Source organism: Dromiciops gliroides, chromosome 2 (genome assembly GCF_019393635.1).
Source record: "Dromiciops gliroides isolate mDroGli1 chromosome 2, mDroGli1.pri, whole genome shotgun sequence".
In the NCBI taxonomy this organism is placed as follows: domain Eukaryota; kingdom Metazoa; phylum Chordata; class Mammalia; order Microbiotheria; family Microbiotheriidae; genus Dromiciops; species Dromiciops gliroides.
In genome coordinates this window covers 344,385,057-344,407,185 of record NC_057862.1, presented here as the reverse complement: position 1 = coordinate 344,407,185, position 22,129 = coordinate 344,385,057, and the positions used below count along the sequence as shown (strand labels likewise).

At 37.4% G+C, this 22,129-nt stretch overlaps 1 protein-coding gene across 1 annotated transcript in view; it reads right to left on the bottom strand.

Moving 5' to 3' along the window:
• The window catches only part of RANBP17 (RAN binding protein 17), a 341,266-nt gene that overhangs the window by 91,366 nt on the left and 227,771 nt on the right, over window positions 1–22,129 (bottom strand). Inside the window, 2 exon segments of the mRNA XM_043990154.1 lie at window positions 8,549–8,657; window positions 8,745–8,808. Coding sequence (XP_043846089.1) covers window positions 8,549–8,657; window positions 8,745–8,808 — 173 coding nt within the window.

The window sequence follows — 22,129 nt, the reverse complement described above, 5'->3', positions numbered from 1 at the left end:
GTTACAGGTCTTACTTAAGACATCATGGAATGGAGTCTAAAATGTGTTTGTTCTAATATAACAGGTTAAGAATGAGAATTGACTGAGAAAAATCCTCTGGAATTTGTGTAGGGAGATTGCTGAACATTTTGGTGAAGCAGAAGGAGCAAACTGGAGTAGGGAGTACCATGAAAAAACAGAGAAGAGACTGAGTAGAAATGATGGTCCACACAAGGTCCTTGTAAGTACATGTGGCCTTAGAATGACAGTTAACCCTACCAGAGAGGCAGTTCAATGGAAGGAAAGGAGGGCTGATCTTCCAAGTCAGAAAGGAGATAGGTTTGAATCTCTTCTCTTACTCATTATTTGTATGAATTTGGGAGAGTCACTTAATTCCTCTCAGCTTAGGGTTCTTCTACAAGATGAGCATAATTAGTACCTTTAGTACCTATCTCACAGAGTTGTAGGGATTAAATAAGATAATGTGTCTGAAAAAATGCTTTGTCAACTTTCAATACTGTATTAATTAGTTATTATTATCTCTGACTGAACAGGAATCTTGTCATGTGCAACTGTTGGAAGGAGCAAGTTTTTATTCTTTGTTTCAGAAAACTTTCATTTGAGGGAAGATTTTTTTTAAGGTTTAGTTTAGGTCTATGTGATTTATCATTCTGGGTCCTCTAATTAGGGTTGGCAGTTTTAAAAACTCTGACAGGAATATATTAACCAGAGAGAACAAGTATTTAGTTTAGGACCATTTCAGCATCTTGTAACTTTCATTTATTCCAGCATCCACCAAAGAGCCTGGCACATTCAAGTGATGGTTCCAGTTGGACTTGAAAAAACTTGAGTGAAGGTAAGATGGTTCTGGCTCATGCAGAATCACAATACATGAGAGAATTAAGGGCAGTGCAGAACATTGATAGGACTAAGAGCTCCTCAATCTGAGGTCTTCATGTAGTGTACACTGCCCATTGACTTGCATGTTGTAGGTGCTTCACAGAGGTACAACTAGAAAATTGTTTAGTGCAAATATTTCTTATAATATATAGAAGGCAGAAGGACAGTAAAGTGGCACAGTGGATAGAGCACTGGGCTTGGAATCAGGAAGACTCATCTTCATGAGTTCAAATCCAGCCTTAGATACTTACTAGCTGTGTGACCCTGGGCAAGTCACTTAAGCCTGTTTGTCTCAGTTTTTTCATCTGTACAGTGAACTGGAGAAGGAAATGGCAAACTGCTCCAGTATCTCTGTCAAGAAAAACCTCCAAATGCAATCATGAAGACTCAGACTATAGACACAACTGAAACAAGTGACCAACAAAAGAAGCAGAAATGTCCAGAAGGGATATTTTCATATATCCCCCACACCATTTGGTATGTCACAGTAGAAAAAAAAAGAGTATAGTACCTGGCAGTTCAAATATTTGACTTGAAGCTATACTGTTTACTCATTGGGAAGTGATGCTGATATAGAAAGGGACATGAATTAAACTTTAAAATATGAGTGAGATGGGGCAGCTAGGTGGCGCAGTGGATAGAGCACTGGCCTTGGAGTAGGGAGTACCTGAGTTCAAATCCAACCTCAGACACTTAACACTTACTAGCTGTGTGACCCTGGGCAAGTCACTTAAGCCTGTTTGTCTCAGTTTTTTCATCTGTAAAGTGAACTGGAGAAGGAAATGGCAACTGCTCCAGTATCTCTGTCAAGAAAACCTCCAAATGCAATCATGAAGACTCAGACTATAGACACAACTGAAACAAGTGAACAACAAAAGAAAGCAGAAATGTCCAGAAGGGATATTTTCATATATCCCCACACATTTGGTATGTCACAGTAGAAAAAAAAAAGAGTATAGTACCTGGCAGTTCAAATATTTGACTTGAAGCTATACTGTTTACTCATTGGGAAGTGATGCTGATATAGAAAGGGACATGAATTAAACTTTAAAATATGAGTGAGATGGGGCAGCTAGGTGGCGCAGTGGATAGAGCACTGGCCTTGGAGTCGGGAGTACCTGAGTTCAATCCAGCCTCAGACACTTAACACTTACTAGCTGTGTGACCCTGGGCAGTCACTTAAACCCCAATTGCCTCACTAAAAACAAAACAAAACAAACAAAACAAAAATATGAGTGAGACAAGGATAAGATAATTTGCTATTGCAAAATGATGTTGTAGAAAACACTCTGAAAAATAGTACCATGAAATATGTAAATGTTACATTGAATATTATTACTATCACTATTATTATTATACTGTATGCAATTGGGAATGTACTCTGGCATGTGGACAGTGTTTAAAGCAGGAGTTCTTGAGATCTGTGAACTTTAAAAACATTTGATACTTATATTTTAATATAATTGGCTTCCTTTATAACCCTACATATTTTACTTTTATAAATTTAAAAACATTATTTTGAGGAGGGGGGTCTTGGGCTTCATCAGATTGCTAGAGAGGTCTATCACACAAAAATGGTTTAGAACCCTTGATGTAAAGGCTGGGTTAAAAGATCAATGAAAGCTATGTCTATAATATTTACATTCAGGATTTGCCAGTGTACCAGAATGGAGGGAGGCTGCAATTTGATATAATCATAAAAAACTCTTTTCCCCGCCATGATTTTCTTGCATTGCTCTCATTTCTCTTTCTATTTTTTCCTCTACCTCTTTTACTTTATTTTCAAAGTCCTTTTTGAGTATCTCTATGGTCTGAGTCCAAGTCATACTTTTATTGGAAGCTTTGGATGTAGGAACTTTGACTTTGTTATCTTCTTTTGAGGGTATATTTTGATCTTCCTTGTCACCATAGAAACTTTCTATAGTCCAGAATTTTTTTTCTGTTTGCTCATTTTCCCAGCCTATTTCTTGATTTTTAACTCTTGGTTAAAGTGGGGTACTGCTTCTAGGGTGGAGGGTGCATTGTCCTAAGCTTCAGGGGGTTGTGAAGATGTTTTCAGAGATACTTCTAGGAATTTGTAAGGTTTTAGTTCTCCCAAGGTGGTATGATTTGAGAGGTATGTTTACTACTCTTCTGGTCTGTGCTCTGGTCTGTCAAGCAACCACAGGCCTGATTTTCTGCCCTGGAACTATGAACACAGTACCTCTCCAATGTAGCTGCAAGCTCTGGTATGCTTGTGTTCCTCCTCCTCCTGGGACTGACACCCAAGACTGTGACCTGGATCTGAGTATTGGCAAAACAACAAAGTCCTTCCTCAGTACTAGCAAAGAGACCCCCGTAATCTCCTTATGGCCAATTGTTCAACCCCCTTACCATCTGTGTGCTAAGAGTTCCAGAAGCAGTTGCTGCTGCTGCTGATTCAGAGGGTCCCGAGGCCTGCTCCTGGTATGCTGGGGCTGGGTCTGCATTGGTTTGGCCTGTGCTGGACTTCGTTCCACTCTCACCCGACCACCACAGACCTTTCCTGATGACCTTCTAAGTTGTCTTTGGCTGGAAAATTATTTCACCCTGTCCTTGTGTGGTTCTGCTGCTCCAGGAATTATCATGGCATTAGTTGTAGGTATTTGGAGCAATCTTAGGGAGAGCTCAGGCAACTCACTGCCTTTCCTCCCCCATCTTGGTTCTGCCCAACCAACTTTCTTGTTTTTATACCCATTTTGCAGATGTGAATAATATTCCAAATTCTCTCCTGAGAAACTGATACATTGCATTTAACTAGAATCTAAGGAACCAGAGTTGTTAGTTTCGATTTCTAGAAGAAAAGCTGATGATGTACACCTTTGCTGCTTACCCCCTTTTCTAAAAGCCCATCCCCAAAGTTTCTTATTCCCTTGAGCACAGTGAACCCTTTACCTTTAAAACCAGGTAAGTTATTAAATCTGGATCTCAACTTAATGGGCTACTTTATGCCTACAGGGCCAGCTAATTAGTCTTAATTATCTCATTATAGATTCTAAGTATCTCCAGCTGTTTCTCTACCTCTTCCCCTTACAGTGTTTATTTTGCAGACAGTCTCAGCCAACTGATGGACACAGGTGAGATGTCCATATTGAGTCTTCATATCTATCAACTTCATTTATTATTTTTGACCAGGATTATTGTTCGTTTAAGTTTGCAGGAATAAAGTTAGGGAACCCAGAAGATTCTTTATCTTTTATTCATGGTGGTGGTGGGGAACTAAAGGAAAAACTTTACTTTAGGGTACCTTTTGGTACTAGTTGCCATAAAAATAAGATCTCAAATTACATTGGACTCAATATTTTCCCATTTATACATTTGAGAGTATGACTGTGTTATACCTATAGGTATGAAACCATAATCAGGAATCTTCTATAATGTCATAGTCTTGAAAATCTGCATTCTCCCTCTCCACCTGACCAGAAAATGAATCATTCAAAAAAATAAGGGACATTATTTCTTCTACAATAAAACAGGGGGAAGTTTGTTAATGAATACGCAAGAATAATAATACAGAGAAATACTGGGACAAAAGAAAGAGAAGTATTTTAAAATGGAAAGTTTCCCTGCTTGCTACTTTCCTTTATGTATAAGGTTACTTAACCCTACATCTGCTTCCCATGAATGTAAAATAGAAAGAATACCAAAAATACCGAGTATCAACTTTTTTGGTGACAAAACCAAGAGTTTTCTGAATACTTTGCTAAAACACAAAGGTACCACAAAGATACCACGAATCACTCTAAGAATGCATTTTTTTAAAGAAATAGTACTATTTTGTCTCTTTCCAAAATTACCAACTGCACAGAATTTTATTTTCTGTGAAAAACACAGTCCTACCAATTCTAAACATATGCTTACCCTGTGATCTCTCTGACACAAAGTACAATCACATAATGTCCAAGAGATAAAAGTTAATGGTACCAATCAATACTAATTCACAACTGGTAACAACCTCAATTCACAACCGGTACTATTAGCTTCTCCATAAGGAAGAGGAGCCTCCTTGTAGCTATTTTCATCTTTTCCCTTTGCCAACTCAATTCGCCCTTGTTCATATTAAAGTAAAAAGAATGTTTCTATCACATTGAAGGGTTTTATACTGAACAGCACCCTAGAGATTCTTCATTGACTGGTTTGGGTAATCCTATCTTTCCTTTAGTTTATTAGTTTTGACAAGTTAATTTAAAAACAATCTAGGGAACCTGAAGTGATTCTTGGAAGGGTGCATGGATCTGCCCATGGGGTTGGTTGCCCTGCTTGGTTTGCATATATAGAGTCTCCAGGGACAGTATTTGGTGTCCTAATTGAACTATTTCTTACAACACAGAAAAGAAGAAAAATAGAAATTGTTGAAAACACAGAGACATTTTCCAAACTTTGAAAACGGGAAAAATATCTTGATGACACATGGTAGCAAGAGTGTCAATGGTTTCTGCTATTTACACAAGTTGGTAGTTCTTTTCGTTTAGCCAAGGACCAATTTGATAAAATGGTACAATTCTTTATTGCCAAAAAAAAGCCCATTTTCATGAGAAATATAACCTCGGGCACATCAAGTCTAATTAAATTCACAGAAAGTACAAATTGTTGAATAAAAACCAAAATGCATTTCAAAGTAAATACCAATTAATATGACACCCAATTTCTTTCCTCTTTTCTAATCACTCCAGTGAGCATGGCTCAGACATAAACATATTCAATCTATTTTCCAAATTCAATTAAAACTTGTTTTTTCATTTAATCCAAGAACCCTATCCATCGATTAACCAATGGGCCAGGCAAAAATTATTTGACTTGCTTCTGTAAAAGTAATATGAAAAGGCTACCCATCTATTTTTTTCTTTTAATTTATGAAAGTTTTTTTGTCATCTACTCATTTAAATGAACATTTTAATACTCTAACTTGTCCTTTTTCAACACAGTTATTCACCCTGAATATAAATAAAGTTTCCATTCAAGAGTATTATTTAAAAGAATAGGTGTGGTTGTTTCTTTTTTATTATTACTATTTAAATAAAATTGTAGAGTCATATTGATTTGTTTAGTAACGTAGGGAGTACTGTTACATTCAGCTTAGTAGATGAGACACACTTTCAAATAATATTTGTGTTCAACAGGATTTTACAAAACAATATATTTTGCACAGAGTTCAGAGCAATGAATAGTTGAACATTCAAGTGACTTGTGGAAAGAATGAATTCAATACTCATTTCTCTTTGAGAGGCCTATGGCCAAAGCTGTATGCTTCTGGGTATTGGCAGGTACAGCTGGTTCCATGGGTCATAATGACTGCATGATTATATTCCACCACTTGACTATGTTCTGTGATTATTCTGAACAGCGGTGGCATCTTTGGGCCTTAATGCATGTGTAATGAAAAAGGGAGGAGTTCTGACAATATCCATTAGGAACCAGTGATATAACTTCATATTTATAAAAGTAAAAATTACTAGCATTGGCACCTTATGTTTGGGTAATACTTTATTGTTTAAACACTTACACATTTTCTCATTTGATCCTTACAACAGTTCTGTGAGTGAGGTAGAGGGAAGGGATTATTCCCATTTTCTGGGTAAGGAAATGAAGTAAAATAAAGCTGAAGTGACTTGCCTAAACTAACCTAAGTAGCAAAAACTCAAATCCAGATCTTTTATCTCTAGTGTAGTAGAAAGAGAACTGGATTTGGAGTCAGAAAACCGGGGCTTGAGACTGCACTCTGCCACTTACTATGATGTCATCCCAGAGAAGTTGAGAAGTCACTTAACCTCTACAGGTCTCAGTTTCCTCCTGCAGAAAATGAAGAAGTTGGGCTAGATGATCTATGAGGTCCCTTTTCATTCTAAAATCCTATTATTCCAAGTCCTTTGCAGGAATAAAATGTTGAGATAAAAAAAGAAGATACTGATCAAACTGAAAGAGAAAATTAAGGTTTTCTTTCTATTACATTGTAAGCTCTGTGAGGGTAGGGACCCATCTTATGGTTCTTGGTATCCAGCAGAGGGTCTAGCTCTGCCCCTCACACCACTGCTTGTGCATATTTCTGGTGGTGAGGATTGATGATGGATGACAAAGAATATGGGACTGTTCTGCTCTCCCTGGACACCTCACTCCCCCAGAAGCCAGAAATCCAGGCCAGTGTGGGGGTGCCAAGCTGTCACTCAGTCAGATGTTCTATTGCGAAGGGGACCAGATGATCGGGTTTTGCATGCCTGGTTTACACTCTTCAAATATTTATAGACAGTTCTCTTTGCCTCAAGCCTTAGTTGTCACTTAGCCAAGTTATACATACATAGTTCTTTTAATCTTTCCTTAGAAATCAATCCCATTCAGCTCCTTAATCATTCTGGACACTTTTCTCTAAACTTTCTGCAGTTTGTCTTTCTTATAATTTATTCCATTGAATCACAGTGAAATGCTTCCTGTGCAGAAGCATTGTTACCTATACGAGTGGCTCTGTCATGTTTCCATTATAAGGAACAATGCCTTTACATCAGTACCACAAAGTTGTTCATCATTCTTTCTTTTAGTATTATCACATTAAAAATTTCATATTTAAGTTGATAGATCAATCAATACATCACCATGGAAAGGAAGAACTAATTCCCATATCTGCATTGCAGTTTAATGGAAGAGCCTTGGTTGTTGCTGTTGAGTTGTTTCAGTTGTGCCTGACTCTTTGGGACCTCATTCGGGGTTTTCTTGGCAAAGATACTAGGATGGTTCGCCATTTCCTTCACTAGCTCATTTTACAGATGAGGAAACTGAGGCCAACAGGATTAAGTGACTAGCCCAGGGTTACATAGCTAGTAAGTATCTGAGGCCAGATTTGAACTCAGGTCCTCCTGACCCCAAGGCCAGGGCTCTATCCACTGTGCCCACCAAGCTGTCAAATGAGCCCTGGATTTCAAGTTAAAAGGCTGCAGGTTCTGTTCTCAGTCCTGGAGTCTCAGGCCAGTCCCCTCCCCTCTCTGGGAGTAATTCTGGGTCTAACAAATGAGGAAACTGAATTAGATGATCTTTAGGTTCTTAAGGATCTAAAAGTGTGAGATTCTTAGCTACAAATGACATGTTCACTTATCTGTTCCTCTGACTCAGCAAAAACTAACATATATTCATTCAAGTTGCAGTGCTTCCTAGAAGAGAACTAAAGAGACAATGGCCCAGCTGCTACCTTTGGGAGGGAGGGAGAGTTCTGAGCTTTGGTTTTCTCCCCACCTAGCAGCTTCTCTTGTTAGTTCCAAATTCCTAGTAATAGGTGTTGAGGTTGGAGGTCAATGAAAGGACTCCTGGAGAGGATAAGCATAAGCTGCCTTTTGAAGATCTTTCTTCTGAAAGTGATATTAGCAAAATGGAAGCCCCAAATTTCCAGAGCTCCTAGAAATGGCCCAAGATGGCAAAAATAAACAAGTGAAATATCACAGCACAGAAGTTGCACAGAAGGGAGTTGAAGGGTCATCTATTCCAAGCCCCTCATTTTTCAGCTGAGGAAAGCAAGGGCCAGGAGACTTAAGCAACTTCCTTCAAGTCATACAGGAAGTAAGTAGTAGAGTCTGTATGGCTGAGTGTTCTACTCATATAGACTCTGATTTCTAAATTCAAATTAAACCCTCTCATTTCCTTATTATCAAGCAGACGTTACCAACCTTACCTAGATCAACCATGAGGAGGCGAGTAAGAGCTGTGTAGAATGTTGTTCGACATCTGAGGTCACTGAGATTGAAGCCTTCATTGACACCCAGAAAAGGGAAGTGCTCACTCTAACAAAACAAAATGATATCCATGGTTAAAATGCTTCACCGAACTATGTAGAACATTGAATTCACTGATGAGAGAACAAGACTTACAGTATGGTTGTGAAGCATGAACTTTACAGCCTCTATTTTCACCAGTTTTTTTAAAAGAATATAAGTAATAGTAGTTAAGGATTTTTTTTTAGGGGGAGGAATAAACTTTTATTTTATAAGCATGTAACTAAAACAGCATTCAATTGTATAATACTGATTTTTTTTCTTGTGAAGGATAAACATTAATCCAAAAAAAGCATACAGTATAGAAATGTCTTTCACTGTCAGAGTAATAATCCATTATTAACCAGTGCAATTACTTTTCATATCTTATATAGAATTCTAGTCATGAAAAAGAAGAATGAATTTTATAATTAAGATAAGAATTCTCTTAGTATTAAAGTCTTGATGGTGGAAAATTAAAACTGACCTCTTTTAAATTTTGGATGTTTCTTTAGACTTTCTTTTTACTTAATGTGATTTTATCATAAAATAATTATCAATGAGCCATAATGGAGAAAAGAATTACTCAACACTAAGAAGCAATGAGTTCTGCCAGAAGAATTATAAAAAAAAATCCTGCTTGGAGGGGGGATCAGAACACTCGCCAGAGAGACATTGAGTGATCAAGTGATGCAGTGTTTCTGGGCCACTATTCTTTGAGCACTTAGAGCTGAGGAATAAGGGGCCCAAGAGGAGAAAAGAAAGGAGTTTTTGACTAAGAACTCTGCTACTCTTGCAAAGTGTGCTGATCATGGATTCTTGAATTCACCCATAACTGACTCAGTATTTGGCTTTTCTCTCTTAAAACACCTCAATTTATGTTTTTGCCTTTTTTTTGGTGAGGCAACTGAGGTTAAGTGACTTGCCCAGGGTCAAACAGGTAGTAAGTGTTAAGTGTCTAAGGCCAGATTTGAACTCAGGTCCTTCTAAATCCATTGTACCACCTAGCTGCCCCTGTTTTTGTCTATTTTTAAAAGGGAAATGTAGGCTAGGTTTATATCCCAAAGGCATCCCCCCAAAGAGAAAAAGACCTATTTATATAAAAAAAATAGTTATACCAGCTTTTTTTGTGGTGGCTAATAATTGGAAATCAAAGGGATACTCATCAATTGGGGAATGGCTAAACAAGCTATGGTACATAATGTACTATAAAAAATAATGAGTGAGATGATTTCAGAAAGGCCTGGAAAGACTTGTATGAACTGATGTATAAGTGAAGTGAGCAGAACCAGGAAAACATTGTGCACAGAGACAGCAATAGTATTAGATGAAGAACTGTGAATAACTGAACTATTCTCAGCAATACAATGGTCCAAGACAATCCCAAAGGACCAATGATGAAGCATACTCTCCACCTCCAGAGAAAGAGCTGATATTGATGGAACACAGACTGAAGCAGGCTATTTTTTTACTTTCATTTTTTCATTCAATTTTTCTCGCACAAAATGACTAATATGGTAATGTTTTAATTTTTTTTAAAAAGGAAAATCTACTTGTCTTATCTTCTATATACTCCTAAGCCCTTTCTTCTCTTTGTGATATTTTTCCTACCTCTCTCTGCCAAGGATTTAAATACAGCATATATAAGCTTTTATACTTTTGAAACTTGGTTCAAGACACAGTCCAGACTTAGTCTCCCTGATTCCATTCATTTCCCAAATGTCCACTCTTCCAGTTCTTCCAAACTCTCCCACAAGTTCTATTCCTGGAATAATAGAATGTCAAAACTAAAAGAATAACCTACATCTAAACAACAATTTTCCTTTAGGAGAATCTCTTCTTTACCACTTTTCCCAAATATTGAGCAACTATGATCATATCTCTTTATAACTAGATTGGTGTTTCTAATTTTATATTTCAGACATTTATGAAGTAGTATAGTGAATCAATCAATCAATCAATAATCATTTATTAAGGACTTACTGTGTGTCAGGCACTATGCTAAATACTGGGGATACAAAGATAAAGCAAAAATTAAAAAAAGCTTCCCTGCCCATGAGGAGCATACATTATAATGAGTAAAGTGCTCAAGAGCCATTAGACCCTACTTCTATTTCTGGCTTTGCCAGTAACTAGCTCAGTGACCCTGAGTAAGTTCTTAGCCTCTATGAGCTTTAGTTTTCCCATCTGTAAAACGGGAATGACAATCCCTGCTGTATTACCTCACTCAGAGGGTTCTCATATGGCTCAAAGGAAATACTGGATGTGAAAATGCTTTTTTCAAAGCATTAAAGGTTACACATGGATATGACATTATTGTTATTCTTGTAGGCATCTGTAGTTTTATCATTTGTCTCAGCCATTAGATCATACACTCAGATGTCAGTTCATACACTAATTTCCCACAGAACAATATATTGTTTATAACAAAATTTATTGATTGACTGACTGACTGATGGGCTCATGGGGGCAGAAGCAGTGCTGGTAAGTTGAAAGTCCTTCGTTGCCTACACAGCATGGAAACTGGGTGACTTTATAGTGCCACTCATTGAATGGAGGAACTGCCACTCAACCTTCATTTGGCTAACAGGAGAAAGAATCAATAAACTAAGGAATATTTTAAGTAATTACCATATACAAATTTTCTTGCAGTTGCAAAGTTAAAAGTGACAGGGTCTTTGGGAAATAAGAATGTTGCCATTAATAGGAATCTTTCTGTCAGTGCTGTTAATAAACAGCAAGTCATGTTTTGACAATAGAATATTTATGGTAGCAATAAAAAGAACATTCACAGGAAGAATCTAATCTGCCAAAGACACATTTGCTGCAAAACTGCATCTGTGCACTTTGTACCAAGGCCAGCCTTGGTGCCTTTTAATTACATTCTAAAGAAAAAAATAATTAAGAATGCATTTTTTTTCATTTTGCCAATAAATAATAATAAAACAGGTTCATATGCATAAATACTATGACTTCATATTTCCTTACAGGAACCCAAGGCTGACTATGGCCACAAAAGGAAGGTGGACTGAAGCAAAGCAAACAAATAACACAAGAAGAAAAAGAAAGCGGGGCAGAACCCAGTCTTCACTTTTACTTCACTCTTCTTTGGGTAACCAGGCTCTTAGTGTTTCCTTCAGTCAGTGAGCCAATCAGTTAATAAACCTTTATTAAGAGCCTACTATGTGCCAGACATTGTACTAAAGACTGAGGATACAATGAAAAAGAAATGCAAGTCTTTGCCCTCTAGAAGCTTATAATCTAATAGGGGAAGCTGGAAAGGAGAGGTACCCTGTATCAATATTAGGTCACTAGTGAACCAAAATGGAGAATAAGGGAGGCCCATAAGTTAGAATTCAATTGTACTTGCTCTGTCACTGAATGGGGAGCTTCCTTTCAGTAACTGTCAGGCCAGAGAGAGGCCATTTTTCTCTAGATGGTCAGCCTCTAGAAAAAATAGCATTCTGGGGGCAGCTAGGTGGCACAGTGGATAAAGCACCAACCCTGGATTCAGGAGGACCTGAGTTCAAATCCGGCCTCAGGCACTTGACACTTACTAGCTGTGTGACCCTGGGCAAGTCACTTAACCCCAATTGCCTCACACACAAAAAAAATAGCATTCTGCAGGGCTCATGTTCTAGCAGAGAAAGCTTCTTAACTTTTTGCTATAGGGAATGATTTACTGAGAGGAGACATAGGAAGGTTTCTAAGCTGGCTTCTAGTTCCATGGATACATTTGGCTTCCTGGTATAGACAGATATCATGTAATTGGACTGTTGCAGTAAAACTACCAATAGGTTTCTTTTTCTATCAGTTTTCAGTTATGAAAACACCAGGCAAGAAATGCAAAGGCTGCAATGACTAATTACTAACAGATGGGGAAAGACAAGAGAGGAAGATGTTGGGAGAAAGAACAGAGGAATCTTTTAGAGGGATGGATATTGTGAAAATAAGTATCCACAGTGGTAGTGATAATAGCTCACATTTATCTAGCTCTTTAAGGTTTACAGAGCACTTGCTTCACAATAACCAAGAGATAAGTGGCACAAGTATTTTACTAAAGGGGATGAGAATGGGTTGGTCCCTTAATGTAATGGAATAGCGTCTTGTTTGATAGAGCCTAGAAAATTTCTCAGGAAGCTAAAGGTTAAAGGAAGCTAATATGTACTGAGTAGATTATGATGATAGTACAGTTAAAGAAGAATGTTACAAATATACACATAGGTGTGTATATATATATCTATATGTATATGTATAGAGATATATAGATATAACCTATATCAGATTACCTGCTGTCTAGGGGAGGGGGGGAGGGAGGGGAGGGAGGGAGAAAAATCTGAAATTGTAAAGCATGTATAAACAAAAGTTGAGAACTATCTTTACATGTAACGGAAAAAATAAAATATCTCATAAAAAAAAGAAAAAAACCAATTAGAAAGAAAAAAAAAAGCATATAGGACAGACTCCAGTGATAGGTATCATTACCATTTCATTATAATAAACGTGCATTGTCCAAAAAAACAAACAAACAAAAAAACCAAATATACACATAGAGCCAGAGCCAAGATGATGGAATAGCAGCAAGAAGTATGGCAAGCTTTTTACTCATAAATTCTAACAGGTGTAGAAAGTATACCAGACCAAATCTTGATTGGGAAATTCAAGAAAAAAAAAATCACAGTAAATCTTTTAACTATCTTATTGTTGACACAGAGAGAAAGGTAGAGAAGTGTGCAGACAATGGGTGTGGGATCTGGCTGAAAGTATGCTGTATAAGATCATTCCAGGGCAGGGAGAGGCTATGTATCAGGGCAAGAGGTCCCAGATCCAGCATAAAAGGCCCTAAAGTTGTTTAGAATGTAGGAACAGGTGCCAACTAGTAGCTCTGTAGCTTATTAACAAGTTTAGTCTATCCTGGGTCACAGATCCAGGATAGACTACAATATTCTGGAAGATAAAGGATATAAGCTTACAACTAAAAGTAACTTACTCGGCAAAACTGAGTATAATCCTACTGGGGAAAAATTGATTTTTAATAAACTAGAGGACTTCCAAGCATCCCTGATGAAGAGACAGGGCTGCATAGAAACCTTGAAATACAAACAAAGGAATCAAGAGAAACACAAAAGGGAAGCATGAGTGAGAGATCATACAAGGCAAAGCAAAGATAAACTGTTTACTTTCTAAAATGCAAAGATGCTGGGCATGTGATTACTTTCATTCTTGTGTGTGTGTGTGTGAGAGAGAGAGAGAGAGAGAGAGAGAGAGAGAAAGAGGCAATGAGGGTCCAGTGACTTGCCCAGGGTCACACAACTGTCAAATGTCTAGGGCTGAATTTGAACTCAGGTCCTCCTGAATCCAGAGCCGGTGCTTTATCCACTGTGCCACCTGGCTGCCACACCATCATTCTAATATGGGCACATAAGTGTCCTCAGAACCCTAAAATAATCTGGGGCTATAGGGAAGTTTAAGAAGAAAGAGGGACTAGTAGTGGTTTTATCACGTTCTGACAATCTTAAAAGAATAATGGAAAGGCTGGGTAAGAAAGAGGACTGCACTAGAGGGCAGAAGGGAGAGGAAGATTATGGGCAAATGATCTCATAATCAGGTTGTTTATGTAGAAATTTATGTAAACAAGGAGGAGAAGTGGATGGGGAGCTACTGATACTTGAACCTCACCCTCTCTGAATTAGTCAAAGGAGGGAAGAATACACACACACACACACACACACAAACACACACACGCAGCAGGGCACATAAACTTTGTTGTTCAGTTGTTTTCAGTTGTGATCAACTCTCTGTGACCCCATTTGGATTTTCTTGGCAAAGATACTGGAATGAGTTGCCATTTCCTTCTCCAGCTCATTTTATAGATGAGGAAACTGAGGCAAACAGTTATGTGACTTGCACAGCGTCATACACCTAGTAAGTGTCTGAGACAAGATTCTCAGGAAGATGAATCTTTTTGACTCCAGGCCTGGAGCTCTATCCAAAGTCCCATCTATCTGCTCCTGGGTACATACATTTCACTAAGTAGGGAAACAGGAGGGAGAGGGTAGAAGGAAGAGGGGGGAATAAGAGAGAATGTACCATAAAGAAGGGATTACATCTAAGTAAATCTATTTAAGGATGTGCAAAAATACTGTTAGCAGTTCTTTCCATGGAAAGAACTGGACACTGAGGGAGCAGCCATTAATCACCTGGGGAACAAGTTATGGTACATAAATGTGATGGAATACAATTGTGCTATAAGAAATTATGAAAAGGATCATATTAGAGAAAATTGGACTTATATGAATTGATGTAGAATGAAGTAAGCAAAGCCAGGAGAACAATTTATACAATGACAACAATATTGTAAGGACAAACAACTTTGAAACATTTAGGATATGTTAGTGTAATGACCACCCATGATTCCAGAAGACTCAGGATGAAACATGCTACCTCTCATTCGAAAGAGAATTAAAGGACTCAAGAGGACAGAGTGAGGCATAAATATAAATATGTATGTGTGTATGTATATACGCATGCATACATATTTGGAGATGGCCAATGAGCAAATTTGTTTTGCTTGATTCTACATATTTATAGTAAGTTCCTTCCTTCCTTCCTTCCTTCCTTCCTTCCTTCCTTCCTTCCTTCCTTCCTTCCTTCCTTCCTTCCTTCCTTCCTTCCTTCCTTCCTTCCTTCCTTTCTTCCTTCTTTCCTAAGTTGGGTGGAAAGAGAGGGAAAGAACATGGATTTTTGCTGATAGAAAAAATTTAACTTAAAAAAAAGAAAAAAAAGTTTGGAGCAGAGGATCCTTCTTCCTCTTCCCTGACAGCAAACCAAGCCAGAATTACTACTAACCTTTAGGTTAGGGGGAGGGGCATTGGGCAATTTCTGCACCGCCCCCCCAATCCCTGCCTCCAAGTGACTGTGAATGTAAATGAACAAGTGCCTTTTATTTATTCTTTCCTGATCTCTGGTGAAATGGAAGAGCTCAGGCAACCTGGTGAACCTCAGAAGTCAGAAAAGTCATCAAAGGTCTCCTTTGTGACTGGAGCTGATAGCAGGAGCAGGAGAAAAGTCTAGTGTGAAGGAGACTTACCTAAGGAGTAACCTCCTTGACACAGACTAACAGAGAACTAACCTGGTACCTGAGATGCTGTGTCCCATAAGCACTTTCTATTGGCTGTACAACACCCAGAAGTGAATTTGGTGGGGGACCTTGTAAAGAAAGGAATCCTAGTGTCATGAAGTATCTCTCTCTCTCTCTCTTTTTTTTGTTGGTGAGGCAATTGGGGTTAAGTGACTTGCCCAGGGTCACACAGCTACTAAGTGTTAAGTGTCTAAGGCCACATTTGAACTCAGGTCCTCCTGAATCCAGGGCTGGTGCTTTATCCACTGCGCCACCTAGCTGCCCCAATGAAGTATCTCTTTTGATGGGAGATTAGGGGAAGGAATGTTTTATAGCAACCACTTCAATTTCAACTCTACTCTCTTCAGGGACTGGGTGTATAGAGGGGAGGATGCCTCTCAGGGTTTGGGGAGATGCTATTGTACTTCAGCCATTGCTATACCTTCTCAGTAAATATCTTTTTGTAAAAACCTAATTGGAGGGGCAGCTAGGTGGCGCAGTGGATAGAGCACCAGCCCTAGAGTCAGGAGTATCTGAGTTCAAATCTGGCCTCAGACACTTAACACTTATTAGCTGTGTGACCTTGGGCAAGTCACTTAACCCCAATTGCCTCACTTGGGGAAAAAAAAAAACCCTAATTGGTTGGGGGCAGCTAGGTGACACAGTGGATAAGGCACCAGCCCTGGATTCAGGAGGACCTGAGTGCAAATCTGGGCCTCAGACACTTGACACTTACTAGCTGTGTGACCCTGGGCAAATCACTTAACCCTCATTGCCCTGCCAAAACCAAACCAAAGCAAACAAACAAACAAAAAAACCCTAATTGGTTAATATTGGGGAGACGTTAACTGGTCATATGGTCTTTATTGGGAAATACTGAATGGGGATCATCCCTGCAATAATAACCTCATCTAGGTTATTCCTAGAACTCAGTAGGTAGGAGTAGCTCATTTCTGGGAACCCAATTTGATGTTCCAAGTAGGGTAAGAGTGAGTCCAAAGCCTGTGCTACACTCATAGAAGTGAGTTTGTTATCAAGACAATGATATGCTGGAAATCACTACAGGATGATGGCAACAAATAAGGCTGAAGTAGGGGGTGGGTGGGTTGTTGTTTTGATGAGGCCCGGGCTTTCATTAATGTAAGGAGTACAGATTAGGAATTTCCTCTTCTAATGAAGATTAGTACCGTTTTTGTACCTTCCAGTCCTAAAGCCTTGCCCAGGTCACTAAAGCAGGATGTGCCAGAGGCTGGCCTTGAATTCAGGTCTTCCTGCTTCTAAGGTCCTCTCTAGCCACCACACTGCTGCTTCAGAGAGCTGAAGTACAATGTCAAAGCTCTGAGATTTCCCTTTATCAGATCAGGCTGCATGTATACATAATTGGGAAAACAAGGATATTTTCCCCTCAGGCCTCTGACTCACCAGAAATTGTGGTCTGATGCAAAGATAGTCCATCAGCCAGACCAAAAGCAATATGCAATGAGCCTCTAGTAGTTGAAGAACATTGTGATAGACCTTGTGGGAAATTATGCAAAAGGAAAAAAAACCATGCCCTATCTTTTAAGAAATTTATAATATGGGGCAGTTAGGTGGCTGAGTTAAACTCTGGACTCAGACACTTGTCAATTATTAGCTGTGTGACCCTGGGCAAGTCACTTAACTCCCACTGTCCCACCAAAAAAAAAAAAGTAAAACAAAACAAAGAAATTTATAATGTAATACAAGATAAGTTCAAGAAAGAACAGTTCATTCTACTAGTCAAAGATAATTACTTATGTATTAAGTATTCTGGGAAGTAAAGAAAAAAATAATAGGAGAGTATCCACAAATTATGAGATGTGTTTTAGTCAAATCATTTTTGTTTTTGTTTTTGGTGAGGTAATTGCAGTTAAGTGACTTGCCCAGGGTCACACAGCTAGTAAGTGTTAAGTGTCTGAGGCTGGATTTGAACTCAGGTCCTCCTGAGTCTACTTTGTCTACTGTGCCACCTAGCTGCCCCATCTTAAGTAATTTTTAAAAAGGAATGATGGGATAACTCCGGAAGTATTCATGAAGGAAGTGTCTTTAGTAGACTTTTGAAATGTAAGAGGGACTTACTGGAAAAAATCTTCCAAACTAAGGGAATGGCATGTGATGACTCATGGTTAAAAGATGAAGAATATAAGATGAGAAGAAAAGTATGTTTGATAGAGTACAAAACAGGGTATAGAAGCAGATTAGGAGGTTGACATAGGGATAATAGTTGAGGATCTTGTAAGGATTTTAATCTAACATATATCATTTCAATAGGAAGGTAGGCCACATGTATAAGATAAAGGGATAGGGGCAGCTAGGTGGCACAGTAGATAAAAGCACCGGCCCTGGATTCAGGAGGACCTGAATTCAAATCCGGCCTCAGACACTTGACACACTTACTAGCTGTGTGACCCTGGGCAGGTCATTTAAACCCTCATTGCCCTGCAAAAAACAACAACAATGACAACAACAAAAAAAAGATAAAGGTATAACTGACAAAATAGCATCAAAGTTGCATTGAAACCCATGGAATATTTATAAAAATCTGGGCCAGGGGGGTCTGGGAACTTGTTTTCCAAATATTTTGATAATATTTTATGTTTTTTATTATAGATCTATGTATTTCATTATGATATATTTAATAATGACTAGTTTTCTTTGCAAGACTATTTATTTTATGTATTTAAAAACATTCTCAGAAGATTAGTTATATCATAAATCTTCTTCAGTCAGGCTTTACCTCACTGCTAAATAGATCTATGATAACAACAAGATTAGGAAGCCCTGATTTTGAGTAAAGCTGCCAATGCATTGAGAAGATCTTCTATTGTGGGTTTATAGCAGTATCCCGACAAGAATCACACAGGTTTAGGCATGGTGACATGCTTTAATCAACACCACTGGAGGGACTGCTGACACTGATGAAATAATGGATTCATTAATGCACTCGAATTCAAGATCAGAAATTATATTGTGGTATAAAAACTGACAGGAAGTAACTGTGAGTTTTTGCAAAAGGAAGGGACATAATAGAACTAAGATCTATGATACTGACCAAGAATGGAGATGAACGACGAATGTGAAGAAAGAATTGGCAGAACTTGGCTGAAGGAGAGTTAGTGATTGGGGCTGAGAGTTAGGAATCAAAGGTGATTTCTACCCAACATTCCTGACTAGAAAAAAAGACTTATGGGAGTGTTTGTTATAGACAGACAAAACCAGGAAATAAAAGGTGGAGAGAGAGAGAGAGAGAGAGAGAGAGAGAGAGAGAGAGAGAGAGAAATATCAACATTTAGATGACTGAAGGACTTGTGCTGAGATCATTTTTAGAAATGAAGGAAGTACATCAGTAAAACCAAGTTTGCTGATAATGCTAAGACTTCCATGTGGTGAAATTCTCACTAACGGATAAACTGCAGGGAGATCTCATAAAGCTATATGTGGGCAAGATAACAAGTGCTAGATTAGTTTCAATGTGGGCAAATATAAGGTAAAAATACATCAAGGTAAAACAAGATGGGCTATGCTTATAAGATCACAGACTGCTTTAAATTGTAGCCCAAGAAAATAAGTTTAGAATCATGGTTGATTTCCCTTGAAGTTATCAGCCCACTGTACTGTTGTGTCCTTTTAAAAGGAGAAGAAAATGTTTTGATTCATCAAGAAGGCCTTTGGAAACAGAGGGTTTTTTTTTTTAAGTCTTAATTTTGTCTAAATATTGAAACTAGAATAGTATGTTATTCTAATTATTTTACCTTAAGATAAAATAAAGCTGGATAAAGTCCAGAAAGAAAACATGCAAAACGATCAAGATAATAGGGTTTTCATGAGAATAAACAAAAGTGATGCTTTAGTGTGTTAAGAAAAATGATTAAGAAAAGATATGACTATAGTTTATATCAACACAAATTGTCAAGATTAACACAGTGTTGTTTACCAAATTACAACCTAGTAGAACTAAATGATGTTCCTTTGAGTTCAAAGAAGGTAGCTTGAAAGGAAATAAAAGGATTCTTTTTCAGAATTGAATATAATAGAAAATAGAAATATAAACAGGCTTGAAAAAGGCTACAATAAGTAAATTCAGGGATGAATGAGTCATGTTGGAATTTATTAAAAGGAATTTAGGAATGTTTTCTCTTATACCCCTAGCCTTGGAAGATAATCAATGGTGGGCCACTACAATACTCTGTAATAAAATTCTCAGATGTCACTGATCAGAAGATTAGGCTACTTGAACTAAATGCCTGACCATATAAAAGATCTTTTATCAGGATTGTGAATTTTGATGAGCAAACTATGAAAAAAAATTCCATTATTTGTCTTTAAAAAAACAGGGGAACAGGAAGAGAAAACGGAATCAAACAAATTTAGATGAAAATCAACTCCCTTCTTCTTTTCTTCCATTTTCACTAATTAAAGGAATTAGTTAATTTTAATAGCTCACATGACTAGGTCTCCATTTTCCACAATGACTGCCTATGTTAACCACTGGACAACAATCTTGGAGATTTCCACTGTGGGTGAGATAAGCTTTCAAAGAGGTGGAATCTTAGTTATATAAACTGGTATACCATAGTGAGGAAATTTCATAATGACCCCTCACAAGGATGCTCTTTATATCAATATACCTGAAATATGCAAATCAAACATTTGGTTCCACAAATTCCTAAAAATCAGTTTTGAAAATGGAAAGAACAATAAAGAAAATAAATTCAAATGTATGATAAGCACTATATAATAAATAAACTAGGGAAACATAACACTTTCTTTCCAGTGGTCACTAGATTTTAAAGATATTATAACTTGACCAATTTGGAGAGTTGTGAAGAGCAGCCCTAGGGTGAATATGACTGGGCCAGCTACAGTCTCTGGAGTTCTGAGGTAGCAACCTCAGAGATGTAATTATTTAGTGATATTATTTTATTGTCACAGCAAAAGTCAATTCAACTATTTTCTAAGTAGAAAAAAAAATCCTTCTGGGAATAGCAATAAATATGCAAGTATGTTTGGGGCACCTGACTTTCTGCTTTAAGCCAAATAATCCAATGAGATTCTGTAGTTACCTTAAAGCAAATCTGCCCCATGCTGGTAGCCCTTCCTAAAAGAGAGGTTATCTTTTGCATTCTCAGTATCTAAAGGATTGACCAAAGAAGAGAAAAATGAAGTAAGAAGACTAATTGTATAAACCAGGGGTTCTTAACCTTTTTTGAATCATGTACCCCTTTGACAGTCTGATGAAGCCTTTGACCTAACTCAGAATAATGTTTTTAATACATAAAACAAAATGCTAAATAAAGGAAACCAATTATACTGAAATATAATGATCAAAATATAAAAGTTCATAGAACCCCTGGAATATGCCATAATATACAGATTAAGGTCAATTGAGAAGGAGATAAAAATGACAAGAGTAGAAGCAACTCTAAATATCTGGAACAATCCATATTGTGAGTGATAAAATTTCAGATTTCATTTTAGACTTCACCATAAGCCATCTGTCCTTTCGAAGACGTCATAGTTTAGGGAGGGGGAAGGTTGTTTCTTACTTATTTATTGTTTGTATTTATAATTTATCTTTTTAAAAGGTACCAATATTTTTAATACTATTGTTTATTTATTAAAACAATCTAATTAAGAATGGCCTGTAGCTGGTGGTTTCTACCATGATGTGTTTTGTTTTGTTTTTTTATTAAATAAGGTCATATTTTTTGTAAGCCAGATAGTTGTTTATTGCTTTAAAAATAACACAATTAGGATTAAAAACACATTACAGTAAGATAATGATTGGAAACAACTAAACATGCATTAGGGAACACCATGACCACACTGATATAGCTGTACCAGTCACATATTCCATTATGTAAATGAATTCAAAGATATTTCATGGACTGATCAGCTGGAAGCGACATAATGATTTATAATTCAAATAACTGAGCATTGAAATCAAATTGAGCTAATATATATTTCTAAATATGCAAACCTGAAATAATTGTTAAAATAACGTAAAACAATGCACACTGGTGGAAATCATTTGTATCCCTTTGTTAAGATGTCATAGTTTCTTTAACTTTTTTATAATAAGTTTCCTGGAATCATATTAAAAAAAACTTTCAGAAAACTGTTCAAAAGCAGTAAATATTTTGTAAAATAAAAGGCTATATTTTCTGAACCAATTTATAAGGCTCTGAAAGCTAGATGATGGAAAAATGATCTAAATGGTAGATATGAGTGAATGGACAATTGCTAAAAATCAACAATGCAATCAAATTAATTCTGTTTTAAAAATTAAAATTCGATTTAAGGCATGGGATAAATTCAACCCATAAGGAATGTTCTATAAAACATCTATTTCCTTCTAAACAAT